The sequence below is a fragment of the Schistocerca nitens genome, chromosome 6 (assembly GCF_023898315.1).
Source record: "Schistocerca nitens isolate TAMUIC-IGC-003100 chromosome 6, iqSchNite1.1, whole genome shotgun sequence".
In the NCBI taxonomy this organism is placed as follows: domain Eukaryota; kingdom Metazoa; phylum Arthropoda; class Insecta; order Orthoptera; family Acrididae; genus Schistocerca; species Schistocerca nitens.
In genome coordinates, this window is record NC_064619.1 from 710,344,642 (window position 1) to 710,362,111 (window position 17,470).

Below are 17,470 nucleotides of genomic sequence, written 5' to 3' on the forward strand. Positions count from 1 at the left end.
TTTACGTTGAAACTTTTGTTCCTCTGAGAAGACAAACATAGTTTTAGCTATTGCTTTCCTTACGCCTGTCTGAGATTTCATGGTCGGATCTTTCTTGACCTGTATTGTTCCGGTAAAAAATTTCGGTTTACACGATGTAATTTCTGTCATGTATTACGACCACCTCTTCACAAAGGAACAAATGTTTCAACGTAAAACATACGTTGTTACACATATAAATTTCCAAATTAAAAATAATGAGGTTTCGAAAATGATGAGGGATTCCAGAAAATTACAAATTGCTTTTTAATTTGCAAAGATAGACAAAGTCCTTTGAAAAATCGGAAACAGATTTTTTATTATCCCTCGTGCCTAAAAAGTGAAAGTTAAGTTCAACAGGGACACTTCTAATCTTCATGTTGTGCTAGGCAACTTTTTACCGACACTACAGTTTACGTATCTATAAGAGAGATCGAAAACCGAAATAAACAGAGAACAGGTAGTAATTAGAAACAGACAACAGAAGAAACTTTTTAATTTAGATGTAAACTAGAATGTTGAAATGGAAGTGACATACGAAAAGGTGCATTAATTCCATGATAGGGTCGTAAATTTAACTACGAAGAGCAAAATCTTTTAAATACACAGTTCCAGTGTAACCTGAATTCCACAAGTGACTAATACAACAAAAAATTACTGGCGCGAAGGGAAACTAGTGTGAGATGTCGCGAAATGAGTAAATACGAACAAACCAACACAGCAGTTAAAGTAAGGAACTCAATCGCAAGAGGACTGCACACAACTCGCGAGAACAGAAAGCAGCTGAAAAGTTATTAAGATAAACTAGAATCACAACTAAGGCAATTAAGGGCGCCACGGCAGTCGTAATACACAATAGAAATTACGCCGAGAAAACCGAGAAGTTTTTTACCGGACTGATAGATATCAAGAAAGATCCAACAGGAAACCTCAGATAGACGTAAGAAAAAAATAGATAACAGCATGTTTCTCTTCATTGAAGAACGAAAGTTTAAACGTAAAGTAACGATCCTGCGAATCCTCCAATTACGATCGCAAATGAAGGTGCATAAAGAAAAAAAAGTCTGTACGTCCGATTGTGAGTAGCATTTGTTGCCCTAATTATAAAATAAATAATTGAATTATAAAGATGCGTAAAGACTCCGCTATTACCGGCCCCAAGCCCGGGGAAGGAGGAGAGGGAGGAGTAGCAACCCCGTTGAGAAACCGGGGTCCATCCGGCTCGTACTACCCCGTGAGGGCCCCTGCCTAGGGTTACAGCTGAAACCCGGCCAACAGTCTCGAAGGCGGAAGAGGAAGTTTGATTTAATTCCCAACGGTGGAGAGAGAGGAAGAGCCTCGTGGAATGAACTACGAACAAACAATCAAATTTCGGACTAACAATCCGATCTTATCTTGGAACTGAATTCCTTACTTTGAATGTAATACAAGTAATACAATTGCAACTGAAGTACGGAAAGTCCGAAAACGAATGCACTACTCCAGGTGGTAACTCGAGACAGAAATCCACCACTGCATCAAGCAATGTCTGCGGGACCAAGGGTTATAGGGAGTCCCAACAACTGCAATCAGAAGGTTGAATCGGAGCGACCTTGGAATCCTTCTGAAATAAAATTCAAAAAGAAATTCTTTCTAGGCATTTTAAACGTAAATTCTATAATCAAGACTGGTAAACAAAAAGAACTAGAAATACTTTTAGAGAAAAACAAAACTGCAATTTTAGCAGTTCAAGAAACAAAGTTCCTAGATGAAAATGTTGTTGATACCTTTAACTACAGAATCTTCGAAGGCAAACTAGCAGTCAAAATTATGAATCAGATGCCATTATTGGGTACGTCTTTCCATCTTCATTAAAAGTGTAATAGAGAATGCTACAGAATGTAAATTCACCTCAGAGAGAGTATCTTTCCTGTCAGTTAAATGCAAAAACAACATATACACACTTGTTAACTGCCGTGCACCAATAAATGAAGACATAGGGAAAATCCACAAAAAACAGAGGTTGAAGTAACCATGTATGGAAAAATGGCACTGCCTAAAATCGGTGTTGTGGCAACTGTGGTGCACGATGGGCCATGGATGGGAGGGGTGAACTGCTATGGAGGTGTGTACGGGTGGACAGACCTGCAACTGTTGAGGGATTGATCACCCATATGAACCAAAGGGCTACCAGCAGTGTCTCATCAACGACCGTCCAGCGAACGTTGGTGCATACAGGGTGACTGCTGTTCATTGGTGACAAAGACTGGAATTTTCATGTCAGTACCGCATGTGGACGTCCACTGAGATGAATCTCGTTTTATGAGAGAGATGTCCTTTGGGTCATTGGGGTGTCAAGGCCGGAGGAGGGAGAGTTATGGTCTGGGGAATGTTTTCATGGCACTCCCTGGGCGACCTTGTCATTCTGGAAGGCATAATGGTTCAACACAACTATGCATCTGTCGTTGGAGGGCATGTACACCACTACATTCAGTTTGTTTTTCCTTGGTACATCTATCAGCAGGACAATGCTGTGCTCGCATAAGCTATCACCAGCACACTGGTCGGTGAGGATCGGTTAGTACACGCTGGATCAAGCGTGCCTATCACGAGAGAGGCCAGAGACACACCCACAACAAACACGCTGCCAACGCCCTTTCCACAGCATGTATTTAGCCCGCTGCCACTGACCGGAGGGCCTCACTCAATCATCCAGTTGGCATCTATCAGTTCTGTCACGGAGCGGGTTTAGTTCATCACAGGCTACAACAAAACATAGCGACCAGATTAATGACTACAGTGGGACTAGTTTCCTCACCCAGAACTGTATTTTACTAGCAGCGAGAAACTCAAGTTTGCAGAAGTAAGATTATCGATATTGACATTACATCAGTCTGCAAGAGGACTATTACTGATGAGCTTGCGCCACAAAACATGGACTCTATTCAAGTTAAGTAAATGTTCCACTATATGTAAATAAAGAACCGTGCTAATCCACGTGTGCATTTATATTGTAGAAGGAGGATGCCGGCCACCCATAACAACATCCTCTCCCATGCTTCCTTGTGGTACAAGACTCTACAAGCGAAATGTGTGACGCAGCTTGCAGTGTACGAGCATGGTTCCAAGAGTACCAGGATGGGTTTACCTCACTGCCGTAGACAACAGAGTCTTCGGATTTAAACCCAACCGAGAATCTGCCGCGTCACCTCGATCGGGTTCTTCGCACCATGGATCCTTAAACTACACTCCTGGAAATGGAAAAAAGAACACATTGACACCGGTGTGTCAGACCCACCATACTTGCTCCGGACACTGCGAGAGGGCTGTACAAGCAATGATCACACGCACGGCACAGCGGACACACCAGGACCCGCGGTGTTGGCCGTCGAATGGCGCTAGCTGCGCAGCATTTGTGCACCGCCGCCGTCAGTGTCGGCCAGTTTGCCATGGCATACGGAGCTCCATCGCAGTCTTTAACACTGGTAGCATGCCGCGACAGCGTGGACGTGAACCGTATGTGCAGTTGACGGACTTTGAGCGAGGGCGTATAGTGGGCATGCGGGAGGCCGGGTGGACGTACCGCCGAATTGCTCAACACGTGGGGCGTGAGGTCTCCACAGTACATCGATGTTGTCGCCAGTGATCGGCGGAAGGTGCACGTGCCCGTCGACCTGGGACCGGACCGCAGCGACGCACGGATGCACGCCAAGACCGTAGGATCCTACGCAGTGCCGTAGGGGACCGCACCGCCACTTCCCAGCAAATTAGGGACACTGTTGCTCCTGGGGTATCGGCGAGGACCATTCGCAACCGTCTCCATGAAGCTGGGCTACGGTCCCGCTCACCGTTAGGCCGTCTTCCGCTCACGCCCCAACATCGTGCAGCCCGCCTCCAGTGGTGTCGCGACAGGCGTGAATGGAGGGACGAATGGAGACGTGTCGTCTTCAGCGATGAGAGTCGCTTCTGCCTTGGTGCCAATGATGGTCGTATGCGTGTTTGGCGCCGTGCAGGTGAGCGCTACAATCAGGACTGCATACGACCGAGGCACACAGGGCCAACACCCGGCATCATGGTGTGGGGAGCGATCTCCTACACTGGCCGTACACCACTGGTGATCGTCGAGGGGACACTGAATAGTGCACGGTACATCCAAACCATCATCGAACCCATCGTTCTACCATTCCTAGACCGGCAAGGGATCTTGCTGTTCCAACAGGACAATGCACGTCCGCATGTATCCCGTGCCACCCAACGTGCTCTAGAAGGTGTAAGTCAACTACCCTGGCCAGCAAGATCTCCGGATCTGTCCCCCATTGAGCATGTTTGGGACTGGATAAAGCGTCGTCTCACGCGGTCTGCACGTCCAGCACGAACGCTGGTCCAACTGAGGCGCCAGGTGGAAATGGCATGGCAAGCCGTTCCACAGGACTACATCCAGCATCTCTACGATCGTCTCCATGGGAGAATAGCAGCCTGCATTGCTGCGAAAGGTGGATATACACTGTACTAGTGCCGACATTGTGCATGCTCTGTTGCCTGTGTCTATGTGCCTGTGGTTCTGTCAGTGTGATCATGTGATGTATCTGACCCCAGGAATGTGTCAATAAAGTTTCCCCTTCCTGGGACAATGAATTCACGGTGTTCTTATTTCAATTTCCAGGAGTGTAGAAATCTAGTGCAGCTGGCCACGGCAGCAGATTCGGCATGGCTCCACATCCCTTTCGGTACCTTCCAGATCCTCACTGAATGTCTTACTGCACATCTCGCAGCGACCTACGCTGCAAAAGATGGTTACTCAGGCTTTTGACAGGTGGTCACGTTAATGTGATTGCACAGTGTAGAAGGAATGCGCTATTCCCATCTCTGCATTGCCACAGATAGCACGTAGGTTTCTCCAGTTGTGATGAAGTAGCAGAACATGTGAAGGTCTAGTTGTCTCTTACCACATTAGGAAACGGCACTGAAGTCCTAACAGTTTCGTCAAGCTGATGTCTTCAATTTGGTAATGGAAAGAAACAAGGGAAGACGCCAGTTAAAATTGATGTATAAGTTACAGTGGCTATGCAGAGATGAAGAGGCTTGCACAGGATAGACTAGCATGAAGAGCTGCAGCAAACCATCCTACGGACTGAAGACTATCAGCATGACAAAAATGTCCAAATGTGTGTCAATTCCTAAGGGATCAAACTGCTGAGGTCATCAGTCCCTAGACTTGCACAGTGCTTAAACTAACTTATGATAAGAACAACACACACACCCTTGCCCAACAGAGGACTCGAACCTCCAGTGGGAGTGGACCATGACAAAGCGAAGAGAAATCTACAACAGACAATGGAAACGAAGCAAAGGTGATAAAAAACGGTGAGTATAAGGAAGGGATGAAGGGGACAAGGGAGACCAGCCACCTCCATCCCATCCCATCCCATCCCATCCCATCCCATCCCATCCCATGTCCTACGCTACCCTACCATCCTAGAATCCTCAAAGGAAATTAATCGTCGTCGGGGCATAAATTTTCGGTAGGCACTTCATATAGTCACATATGTGGCACTTGGGTGTGGTGGGCAGTCGTACCTCTCGTGCTCGAGCAGCTTCCTGGTGAGGGACTCCTTCTTCTTGTCGCGGCGCAGCGTCATGTTCTTCTCGAGGTCCTCGCGCTCCTGCTGGTGGCGCAGCGTCAGCACCTTCTGCTCGTCGGGCCGCTTCTTCTTCGTCTGCAGCTCGCGCTCGAACCTGCTCATCAGCCTCTCCAGCTCCTTCTCCCACTCGTCCTGCAAAAGAAACGCGAGCCATCTTCTTACTGCTTTACTGTCCTCTTTGCAGCTACCGTCACATTCAACAGTTATGGCTACAAAACGTGGACTAATTTACGATACTGTAAAGGTACCACGCAAAGTACTTTAGTTTGCCATTCCATACACTTCACTAGTGAAGTACTCGATACCATATCGCGAAAATAGGTACGTTTTACAACCACAGTCAACATTTTTGTCATAAGTTATTTAATATTGTAAGTGTGTAGAAATGTGTCACTGAAATAAAAAATATGACTATTTCCACGTTACAGCACAGCTAATGTCGCGTAAAATTAATGTTTTATACTATGTTCCACAATGCAATAAGAAAACAGTCAAACTAAAATGTGCAGTTCCTACACGAGAGCTTCCGAAAATGTTAACAGTCTAAATAATTTTGTAATGAGCATGAAACTTAATGTTGTTTGGATTTGCTTAAAAACCGTATTTCCTAAAGTTTGTATAAAATACTATTTTTTCTGTATTTTTGTAATGTACATTTTTCATCCTTTCGCAAAACATAATATTTTCCTCAAAGTTTTATGACATGATAACTTTTAACTGAAGGTCTAATGAACTATGAATTTAAACAGTGTTACGAAATTTCTTCATTCTTATAAGTATATAAATAGTGTGGCGGCACTGCCCATTACAGTTCATCTTTGTTTAGGTTTTCACAGTTTTTGTTATGTGTGTGTCTGAGTGCAGGCAGCAACGAGCAAACATCGTACAACTAAATAGAAATCGCGGAAGCGCTGTCACAGGGTACATATCTGAGGAGATCGGGCGCCGAATCGCTATCTGAGGAGTCTTGGTGCTCGGTTTCTATTTGAGGTAGGAATATGGGGTAGAAAGCGTTTTGTTTAACCCCGACCAGTGACCATTTGTACAGCGATTCGAACATCTGTCTTACTGTAGCTATGCTACTCTGGCAGAACGTGCGAATCGATTAATTCCTTTCGCAAAATTGGGGTTAAATCAGTGCTCAGCTAACGGCACCATTTGTGTGTGCACAATTCGCATTTTACCTACAAAAACTGTCTCCGTCATTCGGATTTCACGTCAAAAACAGCCACCCTGAATTAAATCCAGACTAAAGCGAGACTCGTCGTTCAAATTTTGTCCACAGTTGTATCAGACCTTGTTCTAAGATAAGTTTCAATTGTCTGAAAAAATCTTGTTTTGTTTGGATTTACATGCAAAAAACACGTTTTTGTAGTCGCTTTGCGCAAGGGTAGACAAATGGATGAATTCAAAACGAAATTTTTTAATCCTATAATCTTAATCCCTTGGCGTGCACTCAGCATCATGATGCCAATTGAGGAACTACTCGACCGAATAGTAGCCACTTCGGTCAAGAATATCATCATAACGACCGGGAGAGCGGTGTGCTGACTCCATGCCCCTCCTATCCGCATCCTCCGCTGAGGATGACACGGCGGTCGGATGGTCCCGCTATGCCACTCGTGGCCTGACGACGGAGTGTTTTTTTTTATAATCTTAATCCGTTGTCCAGACACGAAGGTTTGAAGTCGAGCTAAATGTAGCGCGTAAAAATCGTTCTTGCCTGAACTGAATCCGCGAAAACAGTTTATAGCTAATACAATAAACAAAAAATGGATTCTAAAAATAAAATTGAAAACTCGCTTCCAAAAATCTAGACTCATTCGGATTTTACGTGCAAAAACACTTTTCTGTGAATATTTTTTTCGGTACCACTTCTGAGTTTCAAACTTGTGAGAATCGTTTCAAATTTTGGAAGAATGTAGACAAATACATGTAGTTAATAGTCGCCCCGTTGTTCCGTGAAACCTTTACCCGTTGCCACGATACAAGCAACACGGTTCGAACGAGAGTAAAAAAGCTTATACTTGACCAGCCGTCGCCCGAGTCAACAAAAATCTACATCGTTGCCAAATTGTAGTGGTCTAATGTCAAAATTGTGGTAAGAGTATTAGTTGTGAACCAGAATCAAAAATGCTCCTATCGTAGCACAAAAATGGCGAACATGTCCTGTGCAGAATCTGGCACCTCCAGAGACATTTAAATCACTAAATCTTGACATATTCGCGCTTTTTTACGAGTTAATCCTGCTACTCACACCGATACTAATCTAACAAGTCAAAAAGCACTAATATGTCAAGATATCTTGGTTTACATGTCTTTGAAGTTGCCAGGTAGGTCGATAAGTTAGTTCCCTACTTTTGTGTCCCGAACTCTGTGTAGGACATATTCGCCTTTTTTGTGCTACGATAGGAGCATTTTTCATTTTGATATTATAAATGAAAAACAAGATTCATCATTTGGCAGAGTGCTCGAAGAAGATCCTGCACGCTAAAAGTATCAGACATTTATTTCAGCGCAGCGCAGAGAGCATCGTCAGCTCAGCAATGAGAAGTTAAGTGTCAACATTGTGACGTACCGCTACAATTTCCATTAGAACCCGTGACAAACTTCTAAAGGTATCTGATGCAAAACAGAAAGTTAATTACATTCTTAGTACTATTTATAGCGATCGTTCACAGGGACTACATAGTCGTAACATGGTATAACAAGTTTTATAATGAAATGCAACGTTATTTTTTTGCTTTCCTGCAGCGTATTTCGTCATGACTTGCCCGGATGGCTGTGCGTGTTTAAAGCGCTGCTTCTGGGGCGGGGAGCAGACTAACGACGAGGTTCGGTGTGCCAGGCAGCCAGGATGTGGTTTTTAGGCAGTTTTCCACATCTCACTACGTGAATACTGGGTTGGTAACCAAGTCCCATCTCCGTTGCACGATTCGAAAACATTTAGAAAACGTTTGCACTCTTTCACATGAATAACACTACACGCAGGCAGTCGGAATACACGTATTTTGTCCAGGGCATCAACAGGGTGACCACAGGAAGAGCATCCCACAACATCTGGAACTAACCATCTCTTCCTAAGCATGCCGACCCTGTGCTTAGCAGGGAGAAAGGAGCAAGAAAAGGAAAAAGAGGTGTATTTTGTCACGAACGAGAATGAGTAACGAATGTATGTCCTGGAACACTATAAATAAGATATTAAAGTGGAAATGAAATAAAGTTAGCTGAAGTAAGAATGCGGGACGACATCCGATGTCACCTGAAATTTTTGTTTTCTGTTTCTTTTTATGGAACTACATTGCTGTGGATTGTCGAGAGCAGGTTTTTTCCGTGCAATGAAAGCGCCCTGTACGAGTAGTGTGTACACTATCTCACAATAGAAATGTGAAGCACCTAGAAGAAATTATTGGATGTCAGTGTAACTTCATACATGTATGACGACACTGGCGGGTATGTAAGTGATTAGGTTTGCAATTGTCTGGAACAAGTAGAACGGCCACCAGAGTGCATTTGTGTTGTTTTTCCAGGTGTGGAGGAGCATATAAATGGTTGGAAAAACGTCAGATATTGAGTGACCACTGAGAAGGACAAACGAACTCGTGTGCCAATGAGCTATCAGCACGGAGTAGAGCTTGACAGTGACACCATGTGGATCTCCATTTGGCTGCCTGGCCCAATCGTGCAATATCCAGATTTGTGGGGCGAGTCCGCAGCTCGTGGTCTAGTTGGATCACGTGCTCCTGGATCACGTGGTCCCGGTTCGATTCCCGGCCAAGTCGGGGATTTTCTCCGCTCGTGGTCTGGGTGTGTGCTATCCTCATCATCTTTTCATCATCATTCAGGAAATGGCATACAAACGTTTGTGGATGTTCACCACTTTTCTTTTTCGTACCCAAAAATTCATTTACAGCAAGTTGCTTGTAATGAATGTCTTGCGTAAACGCACTTTCCGACGGTTTTCCATGGTTCTGCCATCAGTCAGAAGTGTTCGTAACTTCGTACACGTGCAGAACAAACAATAAATTTGAAACACCTAAAACGACAGTTTCTTATGTACCGAGTGTTTGACTGTCATACACTGGTGTCCAAAGTTAGAGCAACGAACCGCTTGTGTCTAATTCACCGTATAATCGTACAAACTGTCAACAGACGTCCGTACAGTCGTCTTCTGCACGGAAAATGGCATTCCGGTCAACGGACAGCCACACCATCGATGACGGCAGGGGACCTATCAAACGGGGTAGTCTTTGACGGGTAGTCCACACCCACAATCGCTGTGTACACAGTCACCGGCGGTGCAGTATTGCACAAAGAAGACGCCTACCAGACTCTACGCGGTACAGAGCCACAAGAAGAATGGAAGCAGGACAGTCGCAAACTGATGAGGCCCGATGGCCTAATGCGAATCGTTCTGGTGTTTCTCGGATGTGGCAACAATTTGTAGAGACCGAAACACTACCCCAAAGATCAGGACAGGGCCAACCACGGGTGATATCAGAAAGAGAGGACCGTTATGTGGATCTAAGGGCTTCGGCAGAGTGGCGTTTATTGATAGAGACCTGCTGTATGTGTACTTCTGATGCGTCTTCACAGAAGGGAACGTCTAGAGTGCAGTCGTCAACAAGACATCTGGGCCGTCGAAGAGTGGGCCAATGTTCTTTTCACAGATTAAACCCGATTTGGTCTGGAGAGTGATTCTCGATGGATTCCCATGTGGAGGGAACGTGGCACACGATTTCGGGACTCAAACATTATAGTGAGAAGGAGCCCTAGTGTTGTGGGCAGGGATTATGTTGACCATATGAACACCTCTTCATGAAACCGTATGGTGAATCGGCAAGGTTTAGCTGGTGTCAGGTATCGTGACCAGATCTTGGGACCTCTTGTGTGGTTGCTGCGAGGTGGTGCGCGCGCAGACTTCTTATTGGTGGACGATAATGGTCGACCTCAGAGATCAAGGGCTGTTGATGTTTTCTTGGAAGATATTGCACGCATGGCGTGGCCTGCTCACTCTCCCGATTTAAATCCCATAGAGCATGTGTGGGATGCTCTAGGAACACGGGTTGCATCACTTCAGCATCCACCAACCACTCTACAAGACTTGCGAGTAGCTCTCCAGGAAGAAAGGGCGTTATTGCCCCAAAGTGAGACTGATGATATTATTCACAGCATGCCTCGTCGTTGTCAGGCCTGCATTTCTGCCAGATGTGGTCACACCCCATTCTGAGCACATAGTTGTCGGGACGTGTGTGCAAATCCGTTAAGTTGAAAAAAAAAAAAAAAAAACGAATAACATTTCTGTTTATACTGTTTTGTGGAAAAATAAACGCAACATTGCAAAATTTCCGTTTGTTGCTTTAATTTTGGACATCAGCGTAGGTACAAATGCGAGGAGTGAATGAAACAAGAAAATAATCGTAAGAAACGTATGTCCGGAAGCAAATATTTTCCCTGGTAATGACCTATGCACAAATACAGTCTTGCCAATGCGACAACACTATTAATGTCTAAAGATACATTTACGCCGCTGCGTCGCTTTGGTCGAAGCTCCTTATGGAGAAGATGCGTATGTGGTTCTTGCATGATTGTGCACTGACACACTTTGATGAGGCTGTTCGGGAGCACGTGCACGAATCTTGTACAACAAGTGTATCGGTCGACTTCGCCAACACCTTGGCCTCCCAGGTCCACCGTCTTAAACGAGTGGATTTTTTTTCTTTTTTTGTCGGGATATCTAAAAGCTTTGGCGTATTCCAGTCCTGCGGATAGTGTCGAACTCCAGGAATGCGCGGCGGATGGTTATCAATACATGCGAAACACGTCTGGGATCTTTGAACATATACGGGCATTGGCGAGGAAACAAGATGAATACTGTCTTCGCATGAACGGTGGCCGAGTGGAACATTTGTTGTAATGTGTCTGTCCACATGCGCATAAGCCGGCCGAAGTGGCCGTGCGGTTAAAGACGCTGCAGTCTGGAACCGCAAGACCGCTGCGGTCGCAGGTTCGAATCCTGCCTTGGGCATGGATGTTTGTGATGTCCTTAGGTTAGTTAGGTTTAACTAGTTCTAAGTTCTAGGGGACTGATGACCTCAGCAGTTGAGTCCCATAGTGCTCAGAGCCATTTGAACCATTTGAACATGCGCATATCTCGTGTCCGGGTTAGAGGTATACACAGACAAATCCTTATAATGAAAGAAATTGATGTTTCATGTTTTTGGGTAAATACTCTCCAACACGTGATTCCCACCATTTCTTGATCAGCGGTGAGTCGCATGGCGTATGCGCGCCAGTGACAAGGCACCGCTATCTCGACATATTGGCGAACTATGCAGTTCCTCAGATGCCTCCTGACGCCACTTTCTTGCACTGTGTTGCCCACCCACCCCCTCCTTCCTCCACCGCCCCCAACACCACTGTTATAGGGATGTTACATCATTTTCCCATGAGACATTTTCTGAAAATTGTATCTGAAGGGAGAACTGAATTGCCGGGGCCCCTCCCTCTCCCAAACTCTCACTCCACTGGATTTCAGTGCGTGGGGTTTATCAAAAACATTGTTTAGAAAACGAAGATTCGAGATCTGGCAGATTTGAGACAATGGGTCTACACCGCAGTAGAGGCTGTGACACCTGTCATGGTTATGAACATGTGGCGAAAACTGGACTACCGTTGCGATATCTGTCAAGCTACAAATGGTGCCCACATTTACCTGTACAAACATGCATAAAAACGTTTGAGGTCTTGGGTGCAACGATGGACAAATAAAGTTATAAACCTTAATAGGTACTGAAATATAAAAAAATGTTTTAGTATAGCCCGGATACCGCATACGTTCTATGGGGGAAAACAATTGATTTAAAAGTCTATTTTAATTAGGATTATTTGCTTCCTTCTCTATCCTCTACTTGACCCTTTCGTTTTAGGGGCATTGTTTATTGTGTGTTAGCTCCCCGAAATGCATACTGGGTAAGTGCAACAGCACTATATGAGCAAAACATTAGCCTATTCCACTGGACAAAGACTTATACAGTAGAAATCTTGACGTTGGCTCAGCAGCAAAATAATCATTGGCCAAATTTCTACGAAGAATTTTATGAAATTTCCCTACAGTCCAAGTGTGATATCGGCGTACCCAGATCTTCCCAAATGAAATTCCATTTGTCTCAACCCCAGCAAGGTAAAATCAATAAATAATAAACACTTCTGGAGAAGTCTGCCCAGTGCTCTTCGAATAGTGAAAAAAATAAACGAAAAGTCCTAGTGGTGATAAAACTTGTGCTAGTTACATCCCTTCTATGTTCAGAGATTGCCGGCCGAAGTGGCCGTGCGGTTAAAGGCGCTGCAGTCTGGAACCGCAAGACCGTTCCGGTCGCAGGTTCGAATCCTGCCTCGGGCATGGATGTTTGTGATGTCCTTAGATTAGTTAGGTTTAACTAGTTCTAAGTTCTAGGGGACTAATGACCTCAGCAGTTGAGTCCCATAGTGCTCAGAGCCATTTGAACCATTTTTTTTGTTCAGAGATTTTGCTCCAAAACCGGAATATGTCTATGAGGACAACAATCGCGCTGCTTGATCTACTCTGTTCACGTGTCACTCACATCCCACATGATGCGAGGAAGCCCTGGGATATCAGGATCGCTAGTTCGGTTGCGTTCGTGTCCATGGCAGTGGAACATGCGTCGTGCGTCCGCCTGTGCTTGAAAATTATCGCTGTTTGCTCGACACGACACGACACGTTACAGACAACGGGCGGTCCTCGTTTGCTGTGTATACAGATAGCTTCTCTCTTTCCACAGCGACACACACTCACACACACACACACACACACACACACACACACACACACACACACACGAGCGGGCGCGAGTGTGTCAGTTCTTCAGAACGAATGGATATTGCTACGGGAGTAAACATTATGACCCACTGTGTCCTGCGATTGAGCAATGCGCATAATGTCGCTTCATAGAAGCTGACTTCAAAAATTAATATGAAAACTACGGCTGACTCGAGAAATGCGCAAAGTGACGAAAACTTGTTTTCGTAAGCTGCAGATTGTTTAGATTGGCAGCCGGCGTTAAGTCATGGAAGTGAACCGATATGCAAGTATCGGGCGGTTGTATGGAATGAGCGCAGTGACGTGTTCCCACATGGGATCTAACAGAATGGCACAAAGCAGCTTTTGTGTTTGGACGTGCCCTCTACTGCACCGTGAGTACAGTTGCACAATTTGTTCGTGTGCCAGCGCGGACTGTGCAACGTGTATACAGGGAACAGTGTACCACTAACAGTAGTGCATCACGACCTAAGAACAGTGATGACAAAAAAGGCATTGAGTCAGTGACAATTGGTTACAACCTGACAAGAATTGCTGCCGTCATTGCATGCTGGTCTATCTCAACATTGAGGAAGGAACTGTATGCAGAGGGTATTTGGAGTCGGGGAGCTTGGTAAAGGTCACTGTTCACAACATTTTTCTTTTAACTTTGGTTTGAAGAGTCGTTAGGCGTCGAGAGCGCGACCATCCAATGAAGGGTTTCACCCGCAGTGAGTGGAGCGTGTATTTTAGGCCGGTGGTGGTTCTGTCATTTTCTGAGGGCGATATTTGTACTATTACTTGGGCCCACTCATTCGTGTTACCGTGAACATGAATAAGGATCCAGAATGAATTTTCTCTCTGCAGCGGAGTGTGCGCTGATTTAAAACTTCCTGGCACATTAAAACTGTGTGCCGGACCGAGTCCCAGGTTAGATTCCCGGCCCGGCATCACAGCTTTAATCTGCCATGAGCCAGGATTTTTATTTCAACATTATCGCTGATCAAGGGGTGCCCTCTCTTCTACATCTTCAGAAAGCGTATGCTATGGACACTCGCGTCTTCTAAGATAGCATCCGCTGCGTTCACAGGCTCCACGTACAGGGATAGAGAAAAATACGGAAACACCAAAAACCCAACAAGTTACCAAGCCTAATACATTGCTCTAAAACCGCTGGCATTCAAAACAGCTTCCACTCGTCTCGCAATGCATATACAGGGTGTCCCATTCATCTTGACCACCCTAAATAACTGTTTGTCCATATGAAAATTACAAAATGCTTCGAGCAAATGTTGGTTAGTCGTCAGGGGGACATAATCAGCATGATTGCCTTCGTTGTAGCTATGTTTTTTACAAAGATATAAACAGCGGTATGACTTTTTTAAATGGCACCCTTAATTTTTTATTCTGTAATTCATTTCCTCTCCTAAAGACCTATTCAAAAATGTATCACAGTGTACCATTCACTGAAACACAACGGTATTAATTACATAACACAACAATGGCGTTGACGCTCCCATCGCTTAGTGCAGGTACTCGGGGTAATGGAACAGATCCACGTGCTGAAGTTGACAGAGGACATAAGTACAATGCACACCCATCATTCCGTCAACCATCGTCAGTTGAAGAGTTGTGTGAGGAGAATGTACACCAATGAAGAGAAGGCAGAAATGCTACTCATCTATGGGGAATGTAAGTTAGCAGAAAAGTAATTGCAATACTGTTTTCTTATGTACGGGCGCATTTAGTACAGTAGTTTAGTCCTTTTAAATACTGTTGTGTAGAGTAGGCATACAGTAAACGCTGTCCTTCCTACAAACTGCATCGACATAACGTTTCTTTTATTGTTGTCGTTATTAAAGGTAGGCGAAATGCTACGCAGGCAGCGGAACTGTACAGAGAGCGATATCCTGACAAGAACCCACCTTCCCGACGGATGTTTTCTCGTCTTGATGCGGCGCTTCAGGAAACGGGAAGTTTCAACCCATGACAACGGAATCGTCGTAGCACTCGCACAGACGAAGCTGCCGAAGTTACTGTTCTCGCTTCCGTTGCTATGAATCCACATGTGAGCACACGACAGCTCGAACACGAGACTGGCATTCCTAAAACCACTGTACATCGTATTCTTACAGGTCACCGGTTCCATCCTTACCATGTACACATACATCAAGAATTGCATGGGAATGATTTCTAAAATCGTGTAAAGTTCTGTCAGTGGGCACAGCAGCAAATCCTCGCCAACCCGAACTTCTTCTCCACTGGTCTGTTTACCGATGAATGTGATGAATGTTCCTTCTGAAACAAAGGAGAGGTAAATACAAGGAACATGCACTATTGGGCCAGCGACAACCCACGGTGGCTTAGGCAGGTGCAACATCAGCGTCAATGGACAGTTAACGTCTGGTGTAGGATGCTTGGTACTACAATTATTGGCCCTTATTTCATTAATGGTAGTCTAAACGGCACAGCGTATGCCAACTTTCTCAGACGAATTCTTCCTCCTCTTCTAGATGAAGTGCCGCTAAGAACCAGACTTCTTATGTGGTATCAATGGTTCAAATGACTCAGAGCACTATGGGACTTAGCTTCCGAGGTCTTCAGTCCCCTAGAACTTAGAACTACTTAAACCTAACTAACCTAAGGACATCACACACATCCATGCCCGAGGCAGGATTCGAACCTGCGACCGTAGCGGTCACGCGGTTCCAGACTGTAGCGCCAAGAACCGCTCGAGCACTCCGGCCGGCCTATGTGGTATCAACTCGATGGATGTCCAGCACATAATGCCTTGTGTGCACGTTGTGTTCTGAACCGAAGGTATCCTGCCAGGTGGATTGGTCGATTTAAATCCTCTGGACTTTTTTCTTTGGGGATACATTAAAGACGTCTATCGCGATATTCCAACTCTAGAGGACATTCACGGTCACCACTTTGAGCACCTTTGAATGTTCTAGTCCTGGGCAATGGTAAAGGAGAGTCAAAGTCAATTTTGCGTTATGTTTTTATTTGGTTTTCATTTGTTTTCTGAGAACTCCAGCAAGTGGACAAGTTTCTGATCCCGGGCTCAAAGTCAATGTCGTGTTATGTCATTAATAACAGTGTGTTTCAGTGAATGGTATACTGTGGTACATTTTTGAATAGGTCTTTAGGAGAGGAAATGAATTACCGAATAAAAAATACAGGGTCCCATTGAAAAAAGTCATACCGCTGTTGACATCTTTGTAAAAAAACAAAGCTACAACGAAGGCAGTCATGCTGATTGATGTACCCCTGACAGCTAGAGAACATTTGCTTGAAACATTTTGTAATTTGCATCTGGACAAACAGTTATTTAGGGTGGTCAAGATAAATGGGGCACCCGGTATTCAGGTCCCATACGGTTTTCAAGGGAATCTTTTACCGTCCTTCTGGAAAAATATTGGCAATTTGTGACAACGATGATTGAGTTGTATGCTATCACCCGCCCTTTTCTCAAAAGGAGACCACAATGGCTCGATAATACTAAGATCTCGCGAGTGTGGTGGTCAGGGGAGACGCGCCAATTCATCCTCACGTTCAGAAACAGTTCTGGACGATGCGAGGTGTGTGTGTAGAGGGACCCTGCCGTCTTGCAACACGCCGCCACTGGCGAACAAATATTGTACCATTGAATGGATCTAATCAGCCAAAAACATCACACCATACTTAGCAGGAATGTGACCTTATAGAGTAAACATGTGGACCATTGAATACCACGATATGGCAGCCAAAATCATCAACGAATCTCCGCCATGTTTCACTCTTGGGACGTAAACATTGCCTGAAGTCGGCAACAGTGTGCAACAGCACTCTTCCGCCCAAATGGCAATCTTCCATTTCTCCATAGTCCAGGTTTCATGGCTCCTGCACCACGTTTTCTTTGGGCCACTACTGAGTGGTTTTGGAACTACTTCACGCCCTGCAATTCCCAGCTTATGGAGCTCCCTTCGCGTTGTTTTGGTGCTGACGGATTCGCGAGTCCGACTCAGTT

At 45.1% G+C, this 17,470-nt stretch overlaps 1 protein-coding gene across 1 annotated transcript in view; it reads right to left on the reverse strand.

Moving 5' to 3' along the window:
- LOC126263583 (hillarin) overlaps positions 1 to 17,470 on the reverse strand; it is a 594,299-nt gene that overhangs the window by 75,772 nt on the left and 501,057 nt on the right. Inside the window, exon 3 of the mRNA XM_049960675.1 lies at positions 5,575 to 5,771. Coding sequence (XP_049816632.1) covers positions 5,575 to 5,771 — 197 coding nt within the window. The remainder of the gene's footprint in view (positions 1 to 5,574; positions 5,772 to 17,470) is intronic.